The 23,515-nt window shown below is 44.6% G+C and overlaps 1 protein-coding gene and 1 pseudogene across 7 annotated transcripts in view; one reads left to right on the plus strand and one right to left on the minus strand.

Annotated features, from left to right (window-relative positions):
• ICE1 (interactor of little elongation complex ELL subunit 1) overlaps positions 1 to 18,069 on the minus strand; it is a 79,346-nt gene extending 61,277 nt beyond the window's left edge. For 4 of the 7 annotated variants that reach the window (XM_073332420.1, XM_073332419.1, XM_073332424.2 and 1 more), the window contains exons 1-7: positions 17,815 to 18,069; positions 11,251 to 11,309; positions 9,478 to 9,513; positions 8,896 to 8,913; positions 7,830 to 7,941; positions 2,478 to 2,554; positions 255 to 292 (exon numbers count right to left, since the gene is read on the minus strand). In XM_073332420.1, coding sequence (XP_073188521.1) covers positions 255 to 292; positions 2,478 to 2,554; positions 7,830 to 7,941; positions 8,896 to 8,913; positions 9,478 to 9,513; positions 11,251 to 11,309; positions 17,815 to 17,895 — 421 coding nt within the window. In that variant the 5' untranslated portion in view covers positions 17,896 to 18,069. Of the gene's footprint in view, positions 1 to 254; positions 293 to 2,473; positions 2,555 to 7,829; positions 7,958 to 8,895; positions 8,914 to 9,477; positions 9,514 to 11,250; positions 11,310 to 17,814 lie in introns of those variants that run through there. The other 3 variants (XM_073332421.2, XM_078851646.1, XM_073332425.1) reach the window with 3 other exon arrangements.
• On the plus strand, positions 14,449 to 16,156 carry LOC140907143 (E3 SUMO-protein ligase ZBED1-like; annotated as a pseudogene).
• Positions 18,070 to 23,515: the final 5,446 nt, after the last annotated feature.

Below are 23,515 nucleotides of genomic sequence, written 5' to 3' on the forward strand. Positions count from 1 at the left end.
GTCAGACATGAGAGAAGAACCAAAAGGAGGATAGGCATTTAGAAATCTGGTCACCCTTTGTAACGTAGTCAAAGGATGCAGGCTCCCCAACCATCAGGTGAGAATTTTAGCCAAGTTCTTTAAATATTAACCTGATCCTGAATAAGTGATGTCATATGTTAATGTTCGATTTTAACTTTGCGTTAATAAAAGGTTTAAAAAAGATTAAGTGAGCCACTAATATTGTAACTTGAATATAAAAAAGTGACAATTACCTTCCAGTTTCTTCACTTTGGCTTCCAGTTTCTTCTTCCTGATCATAATAAAAAAATAAAAAATATTTTAAAAAAATTATTCTATATTTAGATCTCAGTAAGAGACCAGCTGAATTACAAATAAATCCAACAGTTTTTGTGGAGAAAGTAACTCAGCATTTCATAGATTAAGTTATTCAAACCAAAATCTTTTAACATGAGTGCCTAAAGTTAAGGATTTAACTATTTCTCAGAAGTGCTCAAATTTGCATGGGGGGGAGAAGGGAGGGGGAAAGAGAAAAATCAGGCCACTGAGTTAGGTATCTAAATATGGGTTTAGATACTTTATCTGAAGCAACAGTTTGAATATTTGGGCTTAACTTGTATGTGCTTTAGCTACTCCATCTATAACAGTAATTGCCAAACTTTTTACCCTACACCCACCCTTACCCCATCCAAGCACTGCCAAGGCTGGGGCTGCAGTCGCAGCTAGGCTGAGAGCCAGGGGCAGATGCCAGAGCCGTGGGGCTGGGTCAAGGGCAGAGAGCAGAGCCATGACGACAGCTGGGCCCGGGGCCAGGCCAACAGTTGGAGAGGCAGCTGCCCCCACGAACATTCCTCTGTGCCCCCCTACAGTTTGAAGGCCCCTGCCCTAAAAGGTGGAGAGAGTCCATGCTTAACAAGATTTGAAATGAAGCCGAATTAAGATGGGTCACTGAAAAGGGGACTAGAACTCAGGAAATCCTATGTCGCAGAGCCTGTTTATTCAGAGTATTAGAGTGTTTAGATATGGCTGTAAGTGCCTAACTTTTGGTACCCCAAATCGCAAAAATTCTGACTTCAGTGACTTGCCCAAAAATGAACAGAAATTTATAGCAGAACAAAGATAAAAACACAGGATTTCTGAGGTCTTCTTTACTAGATCATAGTACCTCTCAGGAAGTTTTCTTCACATCGTTGCGTTTAATTATGATTGATAAAGAGGGTAATAATTCTTACCCAACTTCTTAAAGCAGAGACCAACAGATAACTATGGACTAAGAGTATTTTAAATTATATTTAAAAAATACTACATGATTAAGTCTATTGTAATGTATTTAAACAAAGTAGAGAGGCCATTTCGATATTAGAAAAATTGCATCAGTGTAACTAGATTAACTTCAAATAAATTCTTCTTACACAGATGCAATGCCCGAGTTAAGATTACACGTTCTCTTAACAATGGCATATCCCAATTTGAGGGTTTAACATCCAATCCAAAGGTTTAACATCCTTTGCTGTAATTTTTTCCTCACAGCAAAGGCCCACATTATATTAAGATTCCCATGATAACTGTTTCTGACACAGATGTGGTTTTATAGAAGAGATCAGACTTTTTCCTTCACACATTTTAGTCAAAGACAGCTGAACTTTTAAGCTTTATAAATGCTTAGTCCTTTGGGGAATCAGTTTCCAGATCAATTAACAAAATGAACTAATGCATTTATAAGCAAATAAGTAGTTGGATATTACATAGGCAGACAATGAAATTGCTAAATTAGCATCACAATATTTACAGAACAAAATAATGTTAATTTTATAGATCTTCTGTACTGTCATTTATTCCTGTAGAATTCCATAGCCACTAAGGAAGTGTAAAGTGAAGTCATTACACAAAACCCAAATCTTACTTTAGTTACATTAACTTAAGATTTTATTAAGGGTATATCTGCACTGGAGCTGGAAGATGTAAATTCCAGTTGGAGGAGACATATCCATATTAGCTCTGACTGAGATAGCTCACTAAAAATAGAAGTGCAGCTGCGGTGGTGCAACAGGCTAGCTACCCCAAGTATGATCCCATCTAAGACCACAGGTACATACTCGGGGCAGCTAGCCCCTCACACCACTGCAGCTACACTTCTATTTTCAGTATGCCAACTACATGCTCTCACTCGCAAATGGCTACACCATCTTTGCTGAAAAACTTTCAAAACAAAACTATCCTGAAACATGAAAAACTATCAAGAAAAATTTCAGCACAAAATTGTTAAAATCTAGCAAGTCAGAAGCAACTGAAAATAGGGTCTTCCCATGGGAAGCATTAGGCAACCTTAACAACAGGTGTTGATGCCAGCTCCCCCTATTATATTTGCATATAAAGAGAGTAAATACAAAAACACAATCTCTGACAATTTACAGATAGCTTGTGCATTTTCATAGAAATGACAGACAAGAGTAAGTTTTTAGAAAAGACTCACTTACACAGCATCATTTCTAGCAATTTCTTCTTTCACCCGAGCATATTCCAGATGAGTTTGCTGATAAATCTTGAGAGAACTCTGAAGAAAATGACAATAAAGCATGTCCTTATAGTGGACAGAAAACAGTGGATTGGCAGAGTTTTGCCTGTTCTATAGTACATAAATGGACAGTGATCAAGGAACACACTCTACTCAGGAATAAAAACAAATTAGAAAAGGATGTGTTTCAGCTATGATTCGTTTTTTCTGAAGGTACAAGCTGTGACATCTGTATTTGTCTGTGTTCCCAGCACCTAACTAGATGTTAAACTCTACTCAACTGTGCGAACACTGTGGATGGTACATTCTGCCCTTGCTGAACAGGTGACAGCACCACTTAACCCTTGCTGACAAAAGAAACTAAGGACATTAATGAATGAATCCCCAAAGTACTGTCTACAGTGAATACATAAGTGTGGATTTAATTCAACGTATAAAATCAGAAACCATGATTTAAAGGTAATTGTTTTCTCCAAAGGCATTAGTTAATGAACCTAGAAAATTCCCACAGTTGTATAGCAGTATCCATAAATGTTTTTTAGTCTCCAAGACAGCCTCAGCCAAACAGTGAAATAAGGAAAACTATTAAAGGCAAAGTCAAGCACCAAATAGTGAGCAAGAACCAGTGTTCAAACTGCCATGAGAAGTAAGGCATAACTTCTGCAATTCTGGGCACAACCCATCTCTCCTAAGGAGTATAGGAGCTGGAGAGTTCAGCACTCCAGTAAGATATGTACTCAAGCCTCAAGAAGCCAGAGCTTCTGTTAAGTAAAAACATGTAATGCTTTTACCAATCACGCAGTACAAAATCAAGTCATGTGAAGCGGTATAATCCTTCCACTCCACTTGGACTTCCCTATACTAAAAGGCAAGGTCTCTCCATAACAGCTAGAACAGCTGAGAATCCTATGCAACAGTCTATCTGCTACTTGCCTATCAGAGTCTCATCAATGCCCCAGCCTGTAACAGTCTCCTGGAAGAGAGCCCTTTCATTTGCCAGGCCCCAATGACTCATACAGGATTCATAAAAATCTGACAGAAAATTCAGACTTTGTCACAATCATCCAAATTATCCAGGCACCCAAGCACACCAAAAGATGCTGAAAACGTCTCCTCAAAGTATTCAAATATATTATAGGTTGAGGAAAGCAAAAGGATCAAATTAGGTCAAGTAACCTATATTCAAATGCTAGAAAAGTCTCCAAATGCTTAACTTTATCAGGTTGAGCCTGATTAAAATGACTGTGGAAAGAGCAATAATGAAGATGAGCACTACTATCAGAAGTAGGGAAAAGGAACTCTCAGTAGTAGGGTCTGTACCCTTCCAACACAAAATGGAATATACTATCAGCTGTTGTAAGGTAGCAGCCCTCAAAACTCTCTAGCTATGAAAATCAGGCTCTAGCCACACAATAGAGTTATGACCCTTTAACTCCAGGGACCCAGTACAATCAGTATACTTGAAGTATTTTCAAAGAACAATGGTAGAGGGATGGGCTAGAACATCTGAGAGATCTTCTTGCTCTAATGTATACAGTTTGCACACAAAACAACTATAACCTTCAAAGACAACCCACAATTCTTTTATAAAGTATTTTAGTAGCTCAAAGAGGCACTAAATGCCCTCAATAGACTGGCTAAAAATAAGAATACATTATTACTTTATATAGAAGCTTTCATTCCAAAGGATGTCAACCCATTTTATAAAAAGAAAAGGAGTACTTGTGGCACCTTAGAGACTAACCAATTTATTTGAGCATAAGCTTTCATGAGCTACAGCTCACTTCATCGGATGTATGCAGTAGAAAATACAGTGGGGAGTTTTTATACACACAGAGAACATACAGTGTGTATAGTAACACCCATTGTATCAACGAGAGAGATCAGGAAAGGTGAGCTATTACCAACCGGAGAGGGGGGCCAAAAAAAAAAAAAAGCCAAACAAACAAAAACACTTTTTGCAGTGATAATCAAGGTGGGTCATTTCCAGCAGTTGACAAGAATGTGCGAGGAACAGGGGGGGGAGGGGGGGAGGAGGAGGAATAGTTTTACTTTGTGTCATGCTCCATCCACTCCCAGTTTTTATTCAAGCCTAATTTAATGGTGTCCAGTTTGCAAATTAATTCCAATTCAGCAGTCTCTCGTTGGAGGCTGTTTCTGAAGTTTTTTTTGTTGAAGAATTGCGACTTTTAGGTCTATAATCGAGTGATCAGAGAGATTGAAGTATTCTCCGACTGGTTTTTGAATGTTATAATTCTGATAAGCGATGGTCACATGAATGCCACCCTATACCGGAAACCTATTGACCGCTATACTTATGTACATGCATCCAGCTTTCATCCAGACCACACCACACAATCCATTGTCTACAGACAAGCTCTATGATACCACCTCATTTGCTCCAACCCCTCAGACAGAGACAAACACCTACAAGATCTCTATCAAGTGCTCTTATAACTACAATACCCACCTGCTGAAGTGAAGAAAGATTGACAGAACCAGAAGAGTACCCAGAAGTTACGTACTACAGGACAGGCCCAACAAAGAAAATAACAGAATGCCACTAGCCATCACCTTCAGCCCCCAACTAAAACCTCTCCAACTCATCATCAAGGATCTACAACCTACCCTGAAGGACGACCCATCACTCTCACAGATCTTGGGAGACAGGCCAGTCCTTGCTTATAGACTCTCCCCCCCCACACACAACCTGAAGCAAATGCTCACCAGCAACCACACAACAAAACCACTAAGCCAGGAACCTATCCTTGAAACAAAGCCCGTTGCCGACTGTGCCCACATATCTATTCAGGGAACACCATCATAGGGCCTAATCACATCAGCCACACTATCAGAGGCTCGTTCACCTGCACATCTACCTCTGCCATGTACATTGGACAAACTGGACAGTCTCTACGTAAAAGAATAAATGGACACAAATCAGACGTCAAGAATTATAACATTCAAAAACCAGTCAGAGAACACTTCAACCTCTCTGGTCACTCGATTACAGACCTAAAAGTCACAATTCTTCAACAAAAAATCTTCAAAAACAGACTCCAATGAGAGACTGCTGAATTGGAATTAATTTGCAAACTGGACTCCATTAAATTAGGCTTGAATAAAGACTGGGAGTGGATGTATCATGACACAAAGTAAAACTATTTCCCCATGTTTATTTTTCCCCCCTACTGTTCCTCGCACATTCTTGTCAACTGCTGGAAATGACCCACCTTGATTATCACTACAAAAGGATTTTTTTGTGTTTTTCCCCTCCTCCCACCCCCCTCCCACTCCTGCTGGTAATAGCTCACCTTACCTGATCACTCCCATTACAGTGTGTATGGTAACACCCATTGTTTCATGTTCTCTGTGTATATAAAATCTCCCCACTGTATTTTCCACTGCATGCATCCGATGAAGTGAGCTGTAGCTCACGAAAGCTTATGCTCAAATAAATTTGTCAGTCTCTAAGGTGCCACAAGTACTCCTTTTCTTTTTGCGGATACAGACTAACACAGCCGCTACTCTGAAACCCATTTTATATATTACCTACACCTGAAGGAATCATTTCATATACCAATTAAATGGGACACTTCACTCACTGCCCATCATAGGCAGAAAGTCAAGCTCTTCACTGTGTGCTTGGCCGAGAGCCAAAGTTGTCTGTACCAATGGCCTCTTGCATGAATGCTTTGCACTCCAAACACTGTGCCAGAGAGAGAATCTCCCACAAGCTGAGAACACACTGGACCCAGAAATCATAGAATATCAGGGTTGGAAGGGACCTCAGGAGGTCATCTAGTCCAACCCCCTGCTCAAAGCAGGGCCAATCCCCAATTTTTGCCCAAGATCCCTAAATGGTCCCCTCAAGGATTGAACTCACAACCCTGGGTTTAGCAGGCCAATGATCAAACCACTGAGCTATCCCTCCTCCCAATTCAGGGAAAATAAATTGGCACAAGGCACAATATTTGAAGCCCCTACATGGTTCTTTTACTAAGGCAAGACCCTGAGAACTCAACAACATGCAATTTGCAATATCTAGAACTACTTAATTATATGTAATAAAAGCACAGAAAGTAAGGGTCTGTGGTGCAGACCCAGACACTGCAAACAGGTTTCAGAGCGTTAGTCTGTATCAGCAAAAACAAGGAGTCCTTGTGACACCTTAGGGACTAAAATTTATTTGCGCATAAGCTTTCGTGGGCTGTGGGTTTTAGCCCACAAAAAGCTTATGCCCAAATAAATTTGTTAGTCTCTAAGGTGCCTCAAGGACTCCTCGTTGTTTTTGCAGACACTGCAAAGGGTTCTTTGAGTACTCTGCATAGCGCAGGTGAAGGCACAGAGGCAGGTGGATGCTGCTAGTTCTTACGTAGTCTCAAGCACACATTTAATGCCACTACAAGGCATACGGAGGCAGTCCAACTAGACAGCTTTGAAAGAGGATTCTGTGCTTGAGACACCACAGGGTGTCATTTCCATGAGTGTGAAAGCATCAGCAATCTTCAAGTAATTACCACAGCACTTTCAATACCTCTGCTCTACCACCACTCAGGAGCACTGATTCTTCCTACTGTATTTTCCACCGCATACATCTGATGAAGTGTGCTTTAGCCCATGAAAGCTTATGCTCAAATAAATTTGTTCATCTCTAAGGTGCCACAAGTACTCCTGTTCTTTTAGTGATTCAAGAGGAAGAGTGTGTCATATTCAATGGCCAAAACCAAGTACCATGGCATCCTAGGAATTGAATTGTCTTCCATCCAAGTAATGAGCCAGCTGAGCTTGAAAAACGATAGGCTCACATGTATGCAAGCCATGTACATTATAAATTCTGAAGTTACACATTAATATCTTCACACTTTGCTAGATATTGGGGACATTCCGTAAAGTTTGTTACACTTGAGCCAATTTTAAACCTCACATTAAAGAGGATTTCCTAAATGTTTATGAAGTATTGTAGAGCTGTAAATTGCCCCCCTCCCACAAGTCTACAAAGGCTGTCCTAGCAGCGTTGGGCAGATTAGGCTACGTTACTTTCACAGTAAAGGTACTACTCAATGTCAGTAATATGATTACAATAGGTCTACTTTCAGAGTAAAGGTGACAGAATTTGAAAATTTATGACTCAGAGCTGCCAAGCAGTTTGAGGGAGAGGTGAGATCACTCCAAGATGTTGTTTAGTCACTACTAAAGTTAAGATACTGGCAATAAAACTAGCGGCAAAAAATCAGTTAGTCTGTTGCAAGAAAGCATTTTTTAAACAAAGATTTCGTAAACTTTTAAACAATCCTCATACTTTTCAGCATACCTTTTTCTCTTCCAATTCTGCTTTCAGAGACCCCAACTCTTGCTGACACTTTTCTAGAGGAGAGATTTTTTGTAGCATCTGTTCCACTTGGTGACGAAGAGTGTTATTCTCTCTGAAATGGACAAAGACTACAGAACATTCAGCCAAAAAACATAGATTTTGTTCAAGTCTGAACTCAGTGCTGTATTTCCCGAAACAGCAGCTACTTTGCTTTCCACTACAAGACAGCTGAAAATGCTCTCCAGCTACTTGTTTGCTTTATTGTTGTACTTGTATTGTTGTACTTGTGAGAGTCTCAGGATATTAGAGACAAGGTGGGTGTAGTAATACGTTTTGCTGGCCCTGAAGAGCTCTGCGTAAGCTCAAATGCTTGTCTCTTTCAGCAGCAGAAGCTGGTCCAATAAAAGATTATCTTACCCACCTAGTCTCTCCAATTACTTTAACATTCTTGGTGTGTGAGCCAACTTAGCGTTTTTCCAGGTAATATGCTTTCCTCATAGAAAATTTGGGTCAGATTTAAAGAGAAACGAGTGGAGTGGGTAAACTTAAGTTCCCATACTGGCTCACAGACCATAAATAAGAATATAATTCAGCCCTTTCCACTGAATGCATTTGAGTCCCTAGACCCCTCACTTTGAACCCATACCAGAGGCAAGAACCTCACCTGCACTTAGGCCCCTTTGTGTCATGTAAAAAGGCCTCAAAATCCTGAATCTACCTGGGGGTAAGATTCCCCAGCACGGACACTGTGGAAGACAGACTTAAGTCTGTCCTCAGAGAATCCTTTCAAAGCTTTGGCACAGTGGACATGCCTAGGATGGAGTTGTAGCACTGCAGAGATTTCAAACAGCAGTGTTGGTCAAAGAGCAGCCCCAGGCAGCTGCCATTACTATGACAGGCCATTTACGTCGAAGTTACACAGGGAGAATATTGCAAACTGGAGTCAATTAATGGCCATGTAAGTGTCCATTACTTTGCATTGATAAATACCCCTCTTGCCTACTTCAGAACAATTACCAAACCAAGCAGAGATTTAAACAGACCTAAAACTGAATTTTGTTCTTACCTTTCAGCCACCTGAAGCTGTGATACCTTGTTAAGGGAAAAAAAAGTAGTAAGTTTACCACAATTTTCTCAAAAAAGTGTCAAGAATGGAAGTAGTATGCTGGAATCTCAACAACTGTGAAGAAATATCAAGTCAATACACCCTTCCCAATGGAAGATGACTCGGAGGAACAAAAGTAATGTAACAATTCTGTTGTACCGTTAAACAAGTATGACAAAGTAAAGTATTATATGAAGTAAATACATTGGGGAAAAAAACAATACCTATGTAGAATCACTGACTTTGTTAAGCACTTCAAGCAATAATTCTCAACCCCTAGTTTCACTATAGACCCAATTTAAAAAAAATACTGGAAATTGCCAAAACTCAGGCATGTTAAGTTTCCACTTCTGAAGTCCAATTTTTTTCCAATAGACTCTATAGATTCAGTTGTTCAATATTTTAGAATAAGCAGTACTTGCTACAAATAAGCTTCTAACCTTAATTTTTAACTTCATAAATTCCCCAAAGCCCTATCTGTCAAATGAAATGTTCACATGTAAATACAACAAAACACTAAGAGAAATACAGAAACAAAGGATATCATCACACTTCTGTTGATACTCTGTCAGCAAATGGCTGTAGAAAGAAAAGAATAAGTTGTTTACAAGGGTGATCTTTCAATTCATTTTTGAATCTGACCTGGACAATCAAGTTTTAAGATTCCATTTTTAAATTTTGTCAGGCTTTTTGAAAAAGTCAAATCTGAACACAATGCTAAGGTTGTGGATTTGACGTCATTAACTTTATTTTTTCCTAACATTTTCAATTTAAGCTTCTTCAGCAACACTTCTCAATTTAGGCTATTAAGAGTACCTATAGCCTCTCTTAATTTAATTATGACTTGGCTCTTCTGATAAATTGACCTCACTCCAGTATATTATATTTAATATAATTAACAACTGGTAACAGGGATTAGCATCTTAATGACAGAACTAAATTTTCTTGAGAAAAAGTGGACAGTAGAACAAAATCTTAATTCTCGGACTCTGCCTCCAAAGAAGCTTTCCACTAAATTTTCTTACTGCATGTTGGGTAAAAACGAACACTCTCTTACTTTCAAAGATTTGTTTGATATAAGTAGTTACTCCTGGGGGAATTCTGTGCCAAAAAATTAAAAATTCTGCAAAATTCTGCATATTTTATTTGTCAAAAAATCATGCCAGTTTCAATTATTTGGTAATTTATTTCAAAATACCTGTCAGCAACTGTCTGTGACAATACAGACACAAAAAAAAATTCCCCCAGGAGTAGAGAAGTAAAGAAACCACTGTTTCTCAGCTCCCTCGGCCACAGAGCCCAACAGGGAGGCCAGACACCCGCACCCCATATCCTCCAGAGCCCCCGCCCACCCAGACACTCGCACAGACTCCCTAATCCCCAGAGTCCAGCTGTGGGCCCACCCCAACCCAGACACACACAACCCCTCCCCACTAGAGCCCTGCTGCAAGGCCCACCCCAGCGCAGACACCCGCACCCCCTCTCCACTAGAGCCCAGCTGTGGGGCCACCTAGAGCCCGGACACCTGCACCCCGTCCTCTGCCAGAGCACAGCCACAGGGCCACCCCCAGCACCTAGCTACAGGGTCTCCCCCAGCTCAGACACCTACACCCCCTATCCCTTCAGAGCCCAGGCACTCACACCCCCTGCTTCCCCAGAGCACAGCCATGCCATCACCCAGACACTTGCACCCCCTAACCTCCAGAGTCCTGGGATCCAGAAGGAGAAATAGCCTGATGCTGGGTCTCAGGCTTGTACAGCTGCCTCCTTCCTTCAGGGCGTGCCAGGAACTGCAGCTTCCAGGAACCCTCCAGCTCCCTCCCCGTCCCTCCTACAGCGTCTTCTATTTGTGAGCTGGGCTGGCTCTGCCAGATCCAGCGCACCCTAGTGGTGGCCAGCAGCTCTGCAGCCAATTTGGGGAACGGGGTGGAGGCAGCAGAGGGAAGGAAATTCTGCGCGCACAGCATTAATTTCTGCTCAAATTCTGCATGCACAGTGGAACAGAATTCCCCCAGGAGTATGCAGTAGTACAGACATGAAAGCAAAACTGACAGCAAGTCTGAAGACACACTGCTAAGCCTCTCTACACACTTCACATGTTGCAAGTAAAAACTAAAATGCAATACTCTATAGTTTAGACCTGAGCTCTTTCCTGAGGAAACCATGCCCATTCTACTTTTTTGTGATAACCAACAACCACAATGGACAATAGATTAAAACAGTCATATACTGCTATAAAATGTATTTTTTTAAAAAAAAACTACTAGCTTAAAACAGTAAAAATGTTTTTGTGTAAAATATATCAGTTGTACTTACTCTGTGTCAATTATTTTTTGCTTCAGTGCAATCAATGCAGCTACATATTCATTTAAATTCTGTAAGGAAAAAAAATCTCAAGTTGGCAAAGAAATTTCACACCAAAAATAGTACACAGACACTATAGACGCTCCAAACTGAGGAAACTTGTCAAATACTAACATTCTATATATTTTCAAGTTGACTGGTTAACCTAATGTCTTTTTTCTTTTATGCCCCACATTAAATCCTGACAAACAATAAAACAACTAAACTAAACCATAACGCAGTTCTCTTAATTTATCTATGTCCAATGGTTTTCTAATTTACAATTCAAATATTTCTGATAATGCTAATGCTCATTTCCAATTCAAACTTTCTTTAAAAAACATCCTACCGGAGAAGCCTATCTTTCATCTAAAATGGATTTATTGATTAATACTACTGAAAATATGGACCTCTGAGTTTTAAGAAATTACAATGAAAAATTGAAGATCCAAATTTTCACATGGGCTATTTTAAATGAACACTGCCGAAATCCAAAGGTATGTGAATTGAAAGGATACACTTATGAAAGATGAGGTAAAGACAACAGTTTGGAAAACTGCTCTGCCATTCTGGACTCTGGAGAGTTAGACTAGTTTAAACAAAGCAAATTTTTTTGACAAATACACAATATTTCAGCCTCTTAGAAATCCAGAACTACTCTTTACTTTGCAAACACTATTCCCAAGATTTATCGCCTAGGTTTCTGCCACTTGGGAAGAAAGAATTAGTAATTGTTCAAAAATTATATAGTACACAGGTTAAGAAAAGAGTGTCTGTACATCTGGGTATAGTGCTTAGAGTATCCACAAATACAAAGTTTGTTTTTAAAGTCATACGATACATATAGTGCATAATCAGCAATAACCCAAATTTAGGTGAATAAATTTAACAAAACAGTTTAGATTAGCAAAAAGAAAAGGAGTATTGTGGCACCTTAGAGACTAACAAATTTATTTGAGCATAAGCTTTTGTGAGCTCAATTCATCGGACGCTCATGAAAGCATATGCTCAAATAAATTTGTTAGCCTCTAAGGTGCCACAATACTTCTTTTCCTTTTGCGGATACAGACTAACACAGCTGCTACTCTGAAACCTGTCAGTTTAGATTAGGGCAGTCAATTAACTGCCGTTAAAGCGTGCCATTAATGCACACCACAATTAACGCATTAATTTTTTTAACGCGCGCAGCATAAACTGCTTCAGAGTACCTACCTCAGGTCAGACAAAGTAACACAAGCCACCACCGGAGGGCGGCAGAAAGAGAAGAGGCTACAGAAAGATGCATGTGGTTCTCATGCCAGCTCCAGCCCAGAAGTATTTTTTAGAAGTAAAAACAGGGTGGCCAAGGGTTTGCCCGAGCCACCCTCCCCATGCCGCCCGCAGCTGGGGCTGAGCCCCGCACTGCCCATACCAGGATCTCTCCACCCCCCAGCCCTGTGCCACCTGCAACTGGGGCTAACCCCTCCTCCCAAGCCCCATGCTGTGTGGGACTTACATTCACACCCTGAGCTCGGGGGCTGACCCCCCCCCAAAAAACTAGGCTGACCCTACCTCCCGATCCCCATGCCGCCTACAGTTGGGGCTAATCCCCTCCCCCCCCCAAAACGAGCCCCATGTCACCTGCAGCTGGGGCTGAGCCATGTGGCGCCCAAGCCCCCCCCAAGCTCCACAATGTCCACAGCTGGGGCTGATTCCCACTTCCCCACTCCCGAGCTTCACACCACCCAGAGCTGGGGCTGACCCCCGTACCCCCGAGTTTGGGGGCTGATCCCCATCCTGAGCCCCATGTTGCCCACAGCTGGGGCTGACACTCCCCTCAGCCCCATGCCGCCTGGGGCTGTGGCTGGCCCCCCCTGAAGTCGGGAGCTGACCCCCTCCCAAGCCCCATGTTGCCTGCAGCTGGGGCTGAGCGCCCCCACCCCCAAGCGCCACATTGCCCTTGGTGGGGTCTCCTGCCCCAGACCTGTGCCATCCACATTTGGGGCTGGGGATGACCCCCGCCACATGGCACTGGAGCTGATGCCCCCTCCCCCACAAGCTCCATGCCACATGGGGCTGACCCCCACTCCCAAGCTCCATGCCATGCACAGCTAGGGCTGAATCCTCCCCCCAGCTCCGTGCCTCCCCCGGCTGAGGCTTACCTCCCCACCTCCGTGCCACCCAGGGGTCAGCTCTGAAGCCAGCACTCCACGCCAGCAGCAAATTTCTCCACTTTCCTGGTGGCAGGCAGTCCTATCTTCAGCTAACCCCTCAGGCAGCAGCCGCCTCTCTCTGCTCTGCCTTGCTGCCAGGACAAATGCCCAGTTTTGGTGAAAAAGGAGGGACGGCCGGGACAGAGCTGAGAAAGGGGCCTGTACTGGACAAAACGGGACGTATCGTCACCCTAGCCAGCCTGCGCCCTATTGTGCCCAGCTGGCCCCCCACTCCCAGGACCAACCCCCCTGAATCATGCCCCATTGCCCCTAGCTGGCCACTTGTTCCGGGGGTACCCCACAGAGAACATGAGCCTGGAGAGCTCAGCCTCCCTGCCCCAGCCTCTCCACCCCTGCAGTACGATGAGTCCCTGAGGTTAAAATCCACTCTCCCTTGCAAACAAAGGCTCACTTTGCTGAAGGGAGCCCACCTAACTCAGTAAAAGGAGGCGAACATGGCGAGCCCAGTACCAGAAACCACCCTTCCAGAAGCAGCACCAGCAAGACACCTCCCTCATCCTCCTCCTGCACAAGTCATTGCATACTTCTCCCCTCCAAGGTCGTCCCCACAACACTGTATGCAGATTTCTAAGATGAAACTCTCTTTGGACAGGAGGTGAACCTGGTGAGCTCAGAAACCCACTCCAATAGGAGCAGCATCAAGAACTCACACACCTCTCATCTCCAGAGTACGGAGTCAAAAAAAAAAAAAAATCTCACCCCTTCAATAAGCCAACACTCCTCTAAAGGAGGCATACAAAATAGTATATAAAAGGCTTACCCAGCAGCAGCAGATGAAAAAAAAGCCTCCTGCACAATTCACTCCCCTACCGAATGTTAATCCTGAGAGAAAAATCTTTCCATATCTGTGGCAAGGACTCTTTTGAACAGTATACAAATATATTGATTATATTGAATTATTCCAGACACTGACACAGTTCTACTGAGTTTTCATGATCTGGACTGATTTAAAAAGGTAATGGAACAAAGTAGCAACAGTTCAGGTCTTTTGACTAGGAAGTTTATATTTAAAATACTTCCAGATGGTTCTTTGGCTAAAAAGACTTATCTGTAGCTATTGCAAGGCTGAGTTCCAATACCATAGAAGCACTTCAAGCCTGTAGTACCACCTACGTTCTAAGCATGCTTTTGCATCCGGATCTTGTGCTACAGATAATCCACCACCATCAAATTAATCCAGCCAGCCGCAACAGAGTACAATTACAGAGTTTCAGGATCGCTACAAGCCCAGGGATCAAACAAAGTACAACACCTTAACCAATGCTATTGCAAAGTGGATAGCTATGGACTGCAGACTACTCAACATTGTAAAATGACAGAGGACTAAGAGATATTACTCAAATTGCATCTTCCAATCCGACATACACTTTGCATCACAAAAAAATGACCTATATGACAAGGAGAACACTACAATGTTGGAGCTTCTGAAAAATGCACTAGCTGTTGCTTTAACTGGTGATCACTGGACATCCCTGAACAATCATAGCTATCTTGGTGTCACTGCACACCTTATCGATGCCGTATGGACACTGCAGTCATTTGCTGTAACAGTAACTCATACTGAAGAGAGACATTATGCTGAAGCACATGCAGACTGCTTCATGGATGTTGTGAAAGAACAGAATATTCAAGAAAATGTAACATCAATTAGTACTGACAGTGCACGTAAAATGGTAGCAGCAGCCAGTCACTTGCCTTTTGAACACATGATGTGCATTGCTCACAGTCTGCAGCGATCCATTACAGTAACGCTCAACGATGGTGGTTTTGAAAACGTGTTGGCACAATGTAGAAAACTTGTAGACCATTTCAAACAAAGTCTAGATAACAGTACAGAACTAGGAATACAATAAGCTGCAAATGGAAAGAAACAAGAACTTCTCATACAAGATATTTCAACCAGATGGAACTCCGCATTGGCTATGATTCAGCACCTGCTTTGCAATAAAGCCGCTATCACATCCACATTAGCTCTTCAAAAGCACCATCTATCAGTGCCAATAAATAAGGATTTGGAAAAAACTGCAAAAGCTAGAAACACTGCTTGAGCCGTGCAGGATTGAGACTGAACTTCTTGGAGGGGAATTGTATGTCTCCTGCTCCATGGTTTTACCTGCATTCTGCCATATATTCCACATTACGGCAGTCTCTGAAGATGACCAGTATATGTTGCTCAATTTAAAAATACTTTCACAACAGATTTTACAAAATGCACTAAACCCAAGTTTTAAGAATCTGAAGTGCCTTCCAAAGTCTGAGAGGGATGATGTGTGGAGCATGCTTTCAGAAGTCTTAAAAGAGCAACACTCTGATGTGGAAATTACAGAACCCAAACCACCAAAAAAGAAAATCAACCTTCTGCTGGTGGCATCCGACTCAGATGACGAAAAAGAACATGCGTCAGTCCCCACTGCTTTGGATGGTTATCGAGCAGAACCCATCATCAGCATGGACTATGTCCTCTGGAATGGTGGTCGAAGCACGAAGAGACACATGAATCTTTAGCACATCTGGCACATAAATATCTTGCTACACCAGCTACAACAGTGCTACGTGAATGCCTGTTTTCACTTTCAGGTGACATTGTAAACAAGAAGCGGGCAGCATTATCTCCCACAAATGTAAACAAGCTTGTTTGTCTGAGTGACTGGCTGAAAAAGAAGTAGGACTGAGTGGACCTGTAGGCTCTGAAGTTTTACATTGTTTTATTGTAAAGTGCAGTTATTCTTTTTTACAGAATTCTACATTTGTATGTTCAACTTTCATGATAAAAAAAGATTGCACTACAGTACTTCAATGAGGTGAATTGCAGTCTTTTTTATAGTGCAAATGTTTCCAATAAATAAAAGTAAAGTGAGCCCTGTACACTCTGTATTCTGTGTTGTAACTGAAATCAAAATAACTGAAAATGTAGAAAACATCCATAAATATTTAAAGAAATGGTATTCTATTATTAACACCATGATTATTCACACCATGATTATTCAGGTTTAATTTTTTTTAAATCACCTGATAGCCCTAGTTTAGCTATTAGCATCCAAGTATTCGGTAACATCAGTCATGAAAAGTTATACAGAGAGTTGTTTGAGGAAAGCAAATATAGCAGTGAGTGAAGATTGTCCGTCAGTAATTGAGAATTAGGGTAGGTTGTCCATTTAGAAAATACAACCCATGAGGAAATATTCCAGTTACTTTCCCCACTGCGCTTCTCATCAGCACTCCATCTCATCCCTCCTGGTACTGCCGATGTCTAGTGATGTGTCTACTCAAAATCATAACCAAATACAAAAAAACCCAGGATATCCCTCAAGATGCATGCACCACTAATTTAAGTGGTGGTCTTAACACCTTCAGCCTCCCTTTCTATAACTCTTTCTTATTCTTAAATTAGGCCCCAATTCTGCAATGAGTTCTCCATAGAAAGACAGACCACTGAGCCTCTGCTGAGTGCCACTAAAGTCAAGAGAACTACATGCGTGAGTATGAGCTCACATATGCACAGAGTAATACTAACTGGTCTGGGAAGAAACGCTGCCATTTTCTTTTTTGTGAAGTACCTTACACACTTGTAGTGCTGTAGAAATTTGTAAAATAAATAGATTAGGTAGAAAAGCAATCAAATCAGTTTACAAAAAGAAAATCTTTGTAAAATCCAGCTGAAGAAGTGCATGTTATCCAAGACTTAGGAAATCCAAAAGTGCAGAAGAAAGGGTGACACTAGTGGAATTGTTAGAGAAAAGTGACAATAGAGACCTGAGCTTTTTTCTGACTCTTTCTGAGACATTTGTGATGGGGCTTCTTTCCGTTTGCTATTTACATTCGCAATCCATGTTCCTACCCACTCTATTGCCCTTGAAAGGCTACTGACAGCTGGAGGGCTCGGCACCTGCCCGCCACATTAAGGTTCAAGATACAAAGATTGAGAATTAAACTAATTCTTTTTAAGACTTAAAATTCAACATGCTCCGGTGGAGGCCAAGGACGCTCCCAATCAGCTGAGCGAGGGCTGCTGCGGAGCCTCCAGCAAGCAGAGGGGAGATAGAACTGGCTCTGCCCACGCCCTGTGGTTAAATGTCACAGCAGCAGGAAGGTCGCTAGGCTCTAACCAGAGGCAGCGGGGGAGCCAGAGCCGCCCGCCCAGACCGAGCACCAGAAAACAGGAGCAGGTCCCGCCGCAGGCAGGAGCGCAGGTGGCTGGGCGCCACCTGCATAACTGTAGGGAGCGGGGTCCAGCCGATACCGGTCCCAGCCGGCCCGGGGGGAGGGGGGGCGACAGTCCCGGCCTGAGCCGGGCGGGCGGACAGGAGGCGCGGAATGCTGGTACCTGCTGGAGCGCGCTGCAGTTCGCACAGGCCGTGGCGGCCTCGGCCGCGATCCCCGCCGCCGGCGCCTCTCCGGGCATCATGGTCCCCGCGGCGCCGAGTCCCCCACACCGGCCCTGCAGTCCCGCAGCCGCTTCACCCTGGGCAGCCGCCGTGCCCTGCCGCCGCGCGCCTCCATCCGCCCCCAGCCCCGGCAGCACAGCGCTGGGCCGGGGCAGACGCGGTACAAACGCACCGAGCCGCAAGTGCCAGGAAGGACCCACCCCCGCCCCCCGCCTGGTGCCCGCCCAGTTGCCTGCTCGGGAGCGGAAGACACCAGCCGGCTTGAGGCACTGTTGGCCGGGGCAGGGGCTCGCTCCGTAGAGCCGCTCAGACCCGGATTAACGAGGGGTTCTACAGGCAGCCGCCCAGGACAGGGGCATGTTTACAAACAGGCTATTCCCTAGAGCCCCGCTTGGGTCCTGCTACGTTAGGGCGGGTCGCTGCCGGGGCCGATTGGCGGCGCTTCACCGGCAGTCATTGCGGAGAGAGAGCGACCCTTCCCGCCTCCCCGTGACGTGGGCTGGGGGCTGAGAGTCTGAGACTGCATGTCCCATCATGCAATGCGGCCACTCTTCTCGAGCGTTGCGTGCTGGGAGCTGTAGTCTTCTGGGGCATCCCCAAAGGGGCTGGAAGAGCGACGGCGCTTCCTGCTAGGCTCCCGCGGTCCCGTGCGCTTCTGTGGGAGTCGGAGCTGCCCCGAAGGGCTCTGGGCTGCGATGGTGCTTCCGCCCCAGGTGATTTCACACAGCTGTGTTGGGCATTGAGCGGCAGCAGCGTGGGAAGGACGCGGGTCGCTGTCCTGGAGAGCAGGGCCGGCTGCCTTGGGGCCAGAGTAACGCGGGAACGAGAGCGATTACTGTGTAGCCAGACGGACTACAAGGATTTTACCCATGGGGTTTTAGAAAAAGGGAGCATGGCAACAAAAACAAAAGTTTTGGCATAGTGCTTCATTGATTTATTAAATAAAATCTCTACATTTCCAGGTTAATCAAATATAAACAATCCAGGATACATCATTAATAAGGCACATTCACTACCTCTCCCTTTCCTTATTTCCTTTATTATTTCATTTTCTCAAGGTCAGATATAAGGTACTTGCTTTTTAGAAACCAGCCAAAGCATACGTGTGCGCACATGCTTGTGTATGTATAAATGACTACATAGCTAAATCTTGCATGGAAGGCTGGATTTACACCTTACGCACCCCTAGGCACAGCATCTTCAGTGCCCCACCGCCACCACTACCACCTACAGCTGACCTTTGTGTTTTCCATAAAAAATGAAACTTTTAAGCCAGTTTTAGGTACCCCTAGAACACCGGCACCCCTAGACACGTCCCTACTGTGCCTAATTGGAAATCTGAGCATGCTTGCATGTTGTGTATATTTAGTAAGCTATGGTTATTTGAACAGCGACTAGTGGGAGGGACACAAAGGGGGCACCAGCTAAAGGGGGGCATGTGACCTGCCCGTGTGACCCCCCCACGTGACTCGTCCCCGCCCCCCACATGACTCCCTCACGTGACTCCTCCCTAACCCGCTGCCCACGTGATCCGTCCCAACCTGGGGGTCCTGCGCTTTCCCTGTCCCCTCCCCATCCCATAAGCACTGACTTAAGCATCCCATAAGCAGCCAAGTTCCCCGCCCCGCCCCATCTCCTCCTCCCCCCCGAGCGTGATGTGTCCCCACTCCTCCATCTACCTCCCAGCATTTCCCGCTCAGCCGCCGCCAAACTGCTGTTTGGCGGCATTAGTACACTCCGGGGTGATGAGCGGGAACATGGCACACTCAGGGGAAGAGGCAGGGAAGAGGCGGGGCGGGGATTTGGGGAAGGAGTTGGAATAGGGGCAGGGATGGCGTGGAGTTGGGGCGGAGACTATGGGGAAGGAATTGAAAGGGGGGCAGGGAAGGGGTGGGACGAGCCGGGGGAGGGGCAGAGCCTCATGGAAGGGGTGGAGTGGGGGCGGGGCTGGGGGCAGAAGGAGGTCAAGCACCCAGGGAAAAGAGGGGAAGTCGGTGTCTATGCCCCATCCCACGTTTCCTGGTGGGGTGCGCCTCTGCTCCAGTCCCCCTGGCATAGGGAGCCACTAGTCCACTCTCCCAGGCAGCCTCCAGCCACTGCCTGCCTGGTATGCTGCCCATGGTGCGGCACGCAGCAGCTGCTCTCTCCTTCTGGCTCTGGCCCTGCCCCTTCATCTGCCAACCCCGGAATCACCACTGATTTTGAACTCCACTATGCCTCTATAGTTTCTTCATGCTTATTGTTGTATAAAGGGCAAAGAATTCAGCATTTCTGTATTTCAGCATATCAGCTGTAGTCCCAGTCTGCAGAAGAGAGACAATGTATTGACACTGAAGTCATTGTACTGATTATTCTGAATCATAAAACTAGTTGTTGGGCATGGTCCTGCTATCATCATAGTGAATGGGGATGGCGTATGCACAGCACCTCTGGAAATCCAACGACTTTTATTTAGAGGCCTAAGTATGGGTTCAAGTGCCTACCTCCAGGCATTCAAGATTGGAATTTTTGACCTAATAATATAGGGCCTCAGCTGGTGGGACGATGCTTGCCCCCTTCTCAGCAACTTCTGTCCCCACTGACTTCCAGGAAGGTGGAGCATGCTTAGCACCGCCCATGATCAGGCATGGACATAGCAGAGACTGGCTGCTGCAGAGATCCAGTTGTGGTCCCCTGATTCAGGGCCTCCTGGTCTTCATGCAAGTCAGTGATGCACAGGGTTATCCCCAAGGCTGTGTCTGCACTATAAAGTTTGGTTAACATAAGATGTCAGTATACAACTGTCACCGTGCCTCTGTGGGTCACAACTGAAAACCGCTAAGAAATAAGACAGACGTACCCAAAAACTGGTGGTTATTCTTCCATAAGATATACCAAACCAGCAACAAAAGTAAACTTCTGTTTCACCACAGTGGCTAACAAGTATTCAGAAAAGCAGTATCCTTAGGCATTCCAGTCCTTGAATCACAACTAAAAACACTGGACTTAATGATGAGTGGTTATTTAAAACCCATTTAATCAAACAAAAGGGTTCTTCTGATCCCAAAGGACCAGCCACACACCCAGGTCAATATACAACTCAGATCTTACCCAATAATCACACTGTTCCCAATCCTTTAGTATCTAAAATCTAAATGTTTATTTATAGAAAGAAAGAAAGAAAGAAAGAAAGAAAGAAAGAAAGAAAGAAAGAAAGAAAGAAAGAAAGAAAGAAAGAAAGAAAGAAAGAAAGAAAGAAAGAGAAAGATTTGATTAAAGGAAACAAATACATACAACAATTGCAAAGTTCTTGGATCAGGCTTGTAGCACTGATGGAATAAACTGCTGGTTTGTTAAGTCTCTGGTTGCTTCCAAATCACTGGAAGGTCTTCGGTCCTTTGGTTAGAATGCTCCCATTAGTACAAGTTCATCGTAGTCTGGAGGTTTGAGAAGGAAAGAGGCAAAATGGAGATGTTTCCAGGGCCTTTATAGTTTCTGCCAAGTGAAGAGAAACCCATCAGCACTTTTGCTGACAAAATACTTCCAGCCCCATGAGCAGTGTTAGCTTTGTCCACTCAGGGCCGTCCCAAGCCATTTTGGTGCCTTCTGCAGGCCTCTGCAGGAGGAATGGGGGGGCTGGCCCCAGGCATCTGCGGGAGAGCACGAACAGGCTTGAGGGGCAGGGTTGGGGCTGGAGCGGAGCGGGTTGGGGCCAGGTCGCTCCACTTCCTGCCGCCTGGTGACTACAGGGCGGGCCCGACCCTGCACTCACGGGGCAGTGGGAAGTGGAGTGACATGGCCTCAGCCCTCTCCGCTCTGCTCCCCTGGCTCTCAGCCTTGGGACTTGAGGGCTGGGGGGAACCGCCCCCCCCAGCACTTACCAGCAGCACAGCTGGGAGCCAGCGGAGCACAGCAGGTTGGGACTTGGTCGCTCCACTTCCCGCCACTTGGTGAGTACAGGGCAGGCCCGACCCCTGCTGCAGTCCTCAGGGGAAGGGGGTGGAGTGGGAGCAGGGCGGGGGCGGAGCAGGGGTGGGAAGAGGCACGGCTGGGGCAGAGCAGAGCGGGGGCCATGGGGAAGAGAAATTTCCTGGTGCCCTACGCAGCTGTGTACTTTGCATATGGGTAAGGACAGCCCTGCTGCCACTTGCATCAGCAAAACTTTTGTCTTTTGTGGGGGGGCTTTTTTAAGTACCCATGAAAGACAAAACTTATGTCGAAAACTTCGCAGTGTAGACATACCCTCATTGTTCTCACTGTGGAAAATTACAATAAACAAGATGGTGTTTTGAGTCCCATGGGCAAGTCACATGTCCATGCATTCTTTCGCTTAGTCATAGTAGAGACTGTCATAACCATACAGCTAAGGATAGCATAGAATTCCTCCTTATCTGTAAGGGGTTAAGAAGCTCAAATAACCTGGTTGGCACCTAACCAAAAGGACCAATGGGGAAAGAAGGTACTTTCAAATCTTGGAGCAGGGGGGAGGCTTTGTTTTGTGTGTTCTCTTGGGAAGTGGAGAAGCAACAGGTCAGAAAACTCCTTCCCCTATAAACAATCCTAAAAGTCTCTCATATTACAACAATTGTAAGTAAAAGCCAGGCAAGGCGTGTTAGATTATCTTTTGTTCTGCTTGTGAATTTTTCCTTTGCTGGAGGGAGGTTTATTTCTGTTTTTTGTAACTTTGAAACTAAGCCTAGAGGAAGTTCTGCTATGTTTTTGAATTGTTTGTTACCCTGTAAAGTTATTTTCCATCCTGATTTTACAGAGGTGATTTTTACTTTTTTTTAAATAAAAGTCTTCTTTTAAGAACCTGACTGATTTCTCTATTGTCCTAAGACCCAGGGGTTTGGGTCTGTGATCACTTTGTAATCAATTGGTTAGGATATTATTCTCAAGCCTCCCCAGGAAAGGGGATGTAAGGGCTTGGGGGGATATTTTGGGGGAATAGGAACTCCAAGTAGTCCTTTCCCTGATTCTTTGTTAAATCACTTGGTGGTGGCAGCAGACCATCCAAGGGCAAAGAATTTGTGCCTTGGGGAAGTTTTAACCTAAGCTGGTAGAAATAAGCTTAGGGGGTCTTTCATGCAGGTCCCCACATCTGTACCCTAGAGTTCAGAGTGGGGAGGGAACCCTGACATGGTAGGAGCACGGTGGGATCATTCTGAACCAAAAGCACAGTAGGATTTTAAAAGAACAATTCCCCCCCCCCCCCCCGCCCCCGTTTTTGCTGCTTGGAAAGCAGGGAGGGGTTTTTTTAAGGATTTTTTTTTTAAGCTCTGAGCAGCTGGAGTTGTTGTTTTTTTTCTCTGCCTGAGGGCAGGGTAGTTAACCTCCTGCAGGGGAATTCACAAATGTTTTTTTTTTCTTTCTAGCTCTTGGGTTAGGCTAGATTAAACACAGAAAGGCTAGGATGACTGACAGTGACGTCCAAAAGAAATTAGAATTAGCCAGATTCGAAGCTGATGAGAGACAAAAAGAACATGATATATGGATGGCCTTAAAGCGCTTGGAATTGGAGGCAGAAGAAGCTGCCCACAAGAGAGCCCTGGAGTTAAAAGAAAGAGAGAGGAAGCATGAACTGGAGGATAAAGTAAGAGAGAGGAAGCATGAACTGGAATTATAGACAAAACGTTTAGAGATGGAAAGCGCTAAGCAGAA

Source organism: Lepidochelys kempii, chromosome 2, assembly GCF_965140285.1.
Source record: "Lepidochelys kempii isolate rLepKem1 chromosome 2, rLepKem1.hap1, whole genome shotgun sequence".
In the NCBI taxonomy this organism is placed as follows: domain Eukaryota; kingdom Metazoa; phylum Chordata; order Testudines; family Cheloniidae; genus Lepidochelys; species Lepidochelys kempii.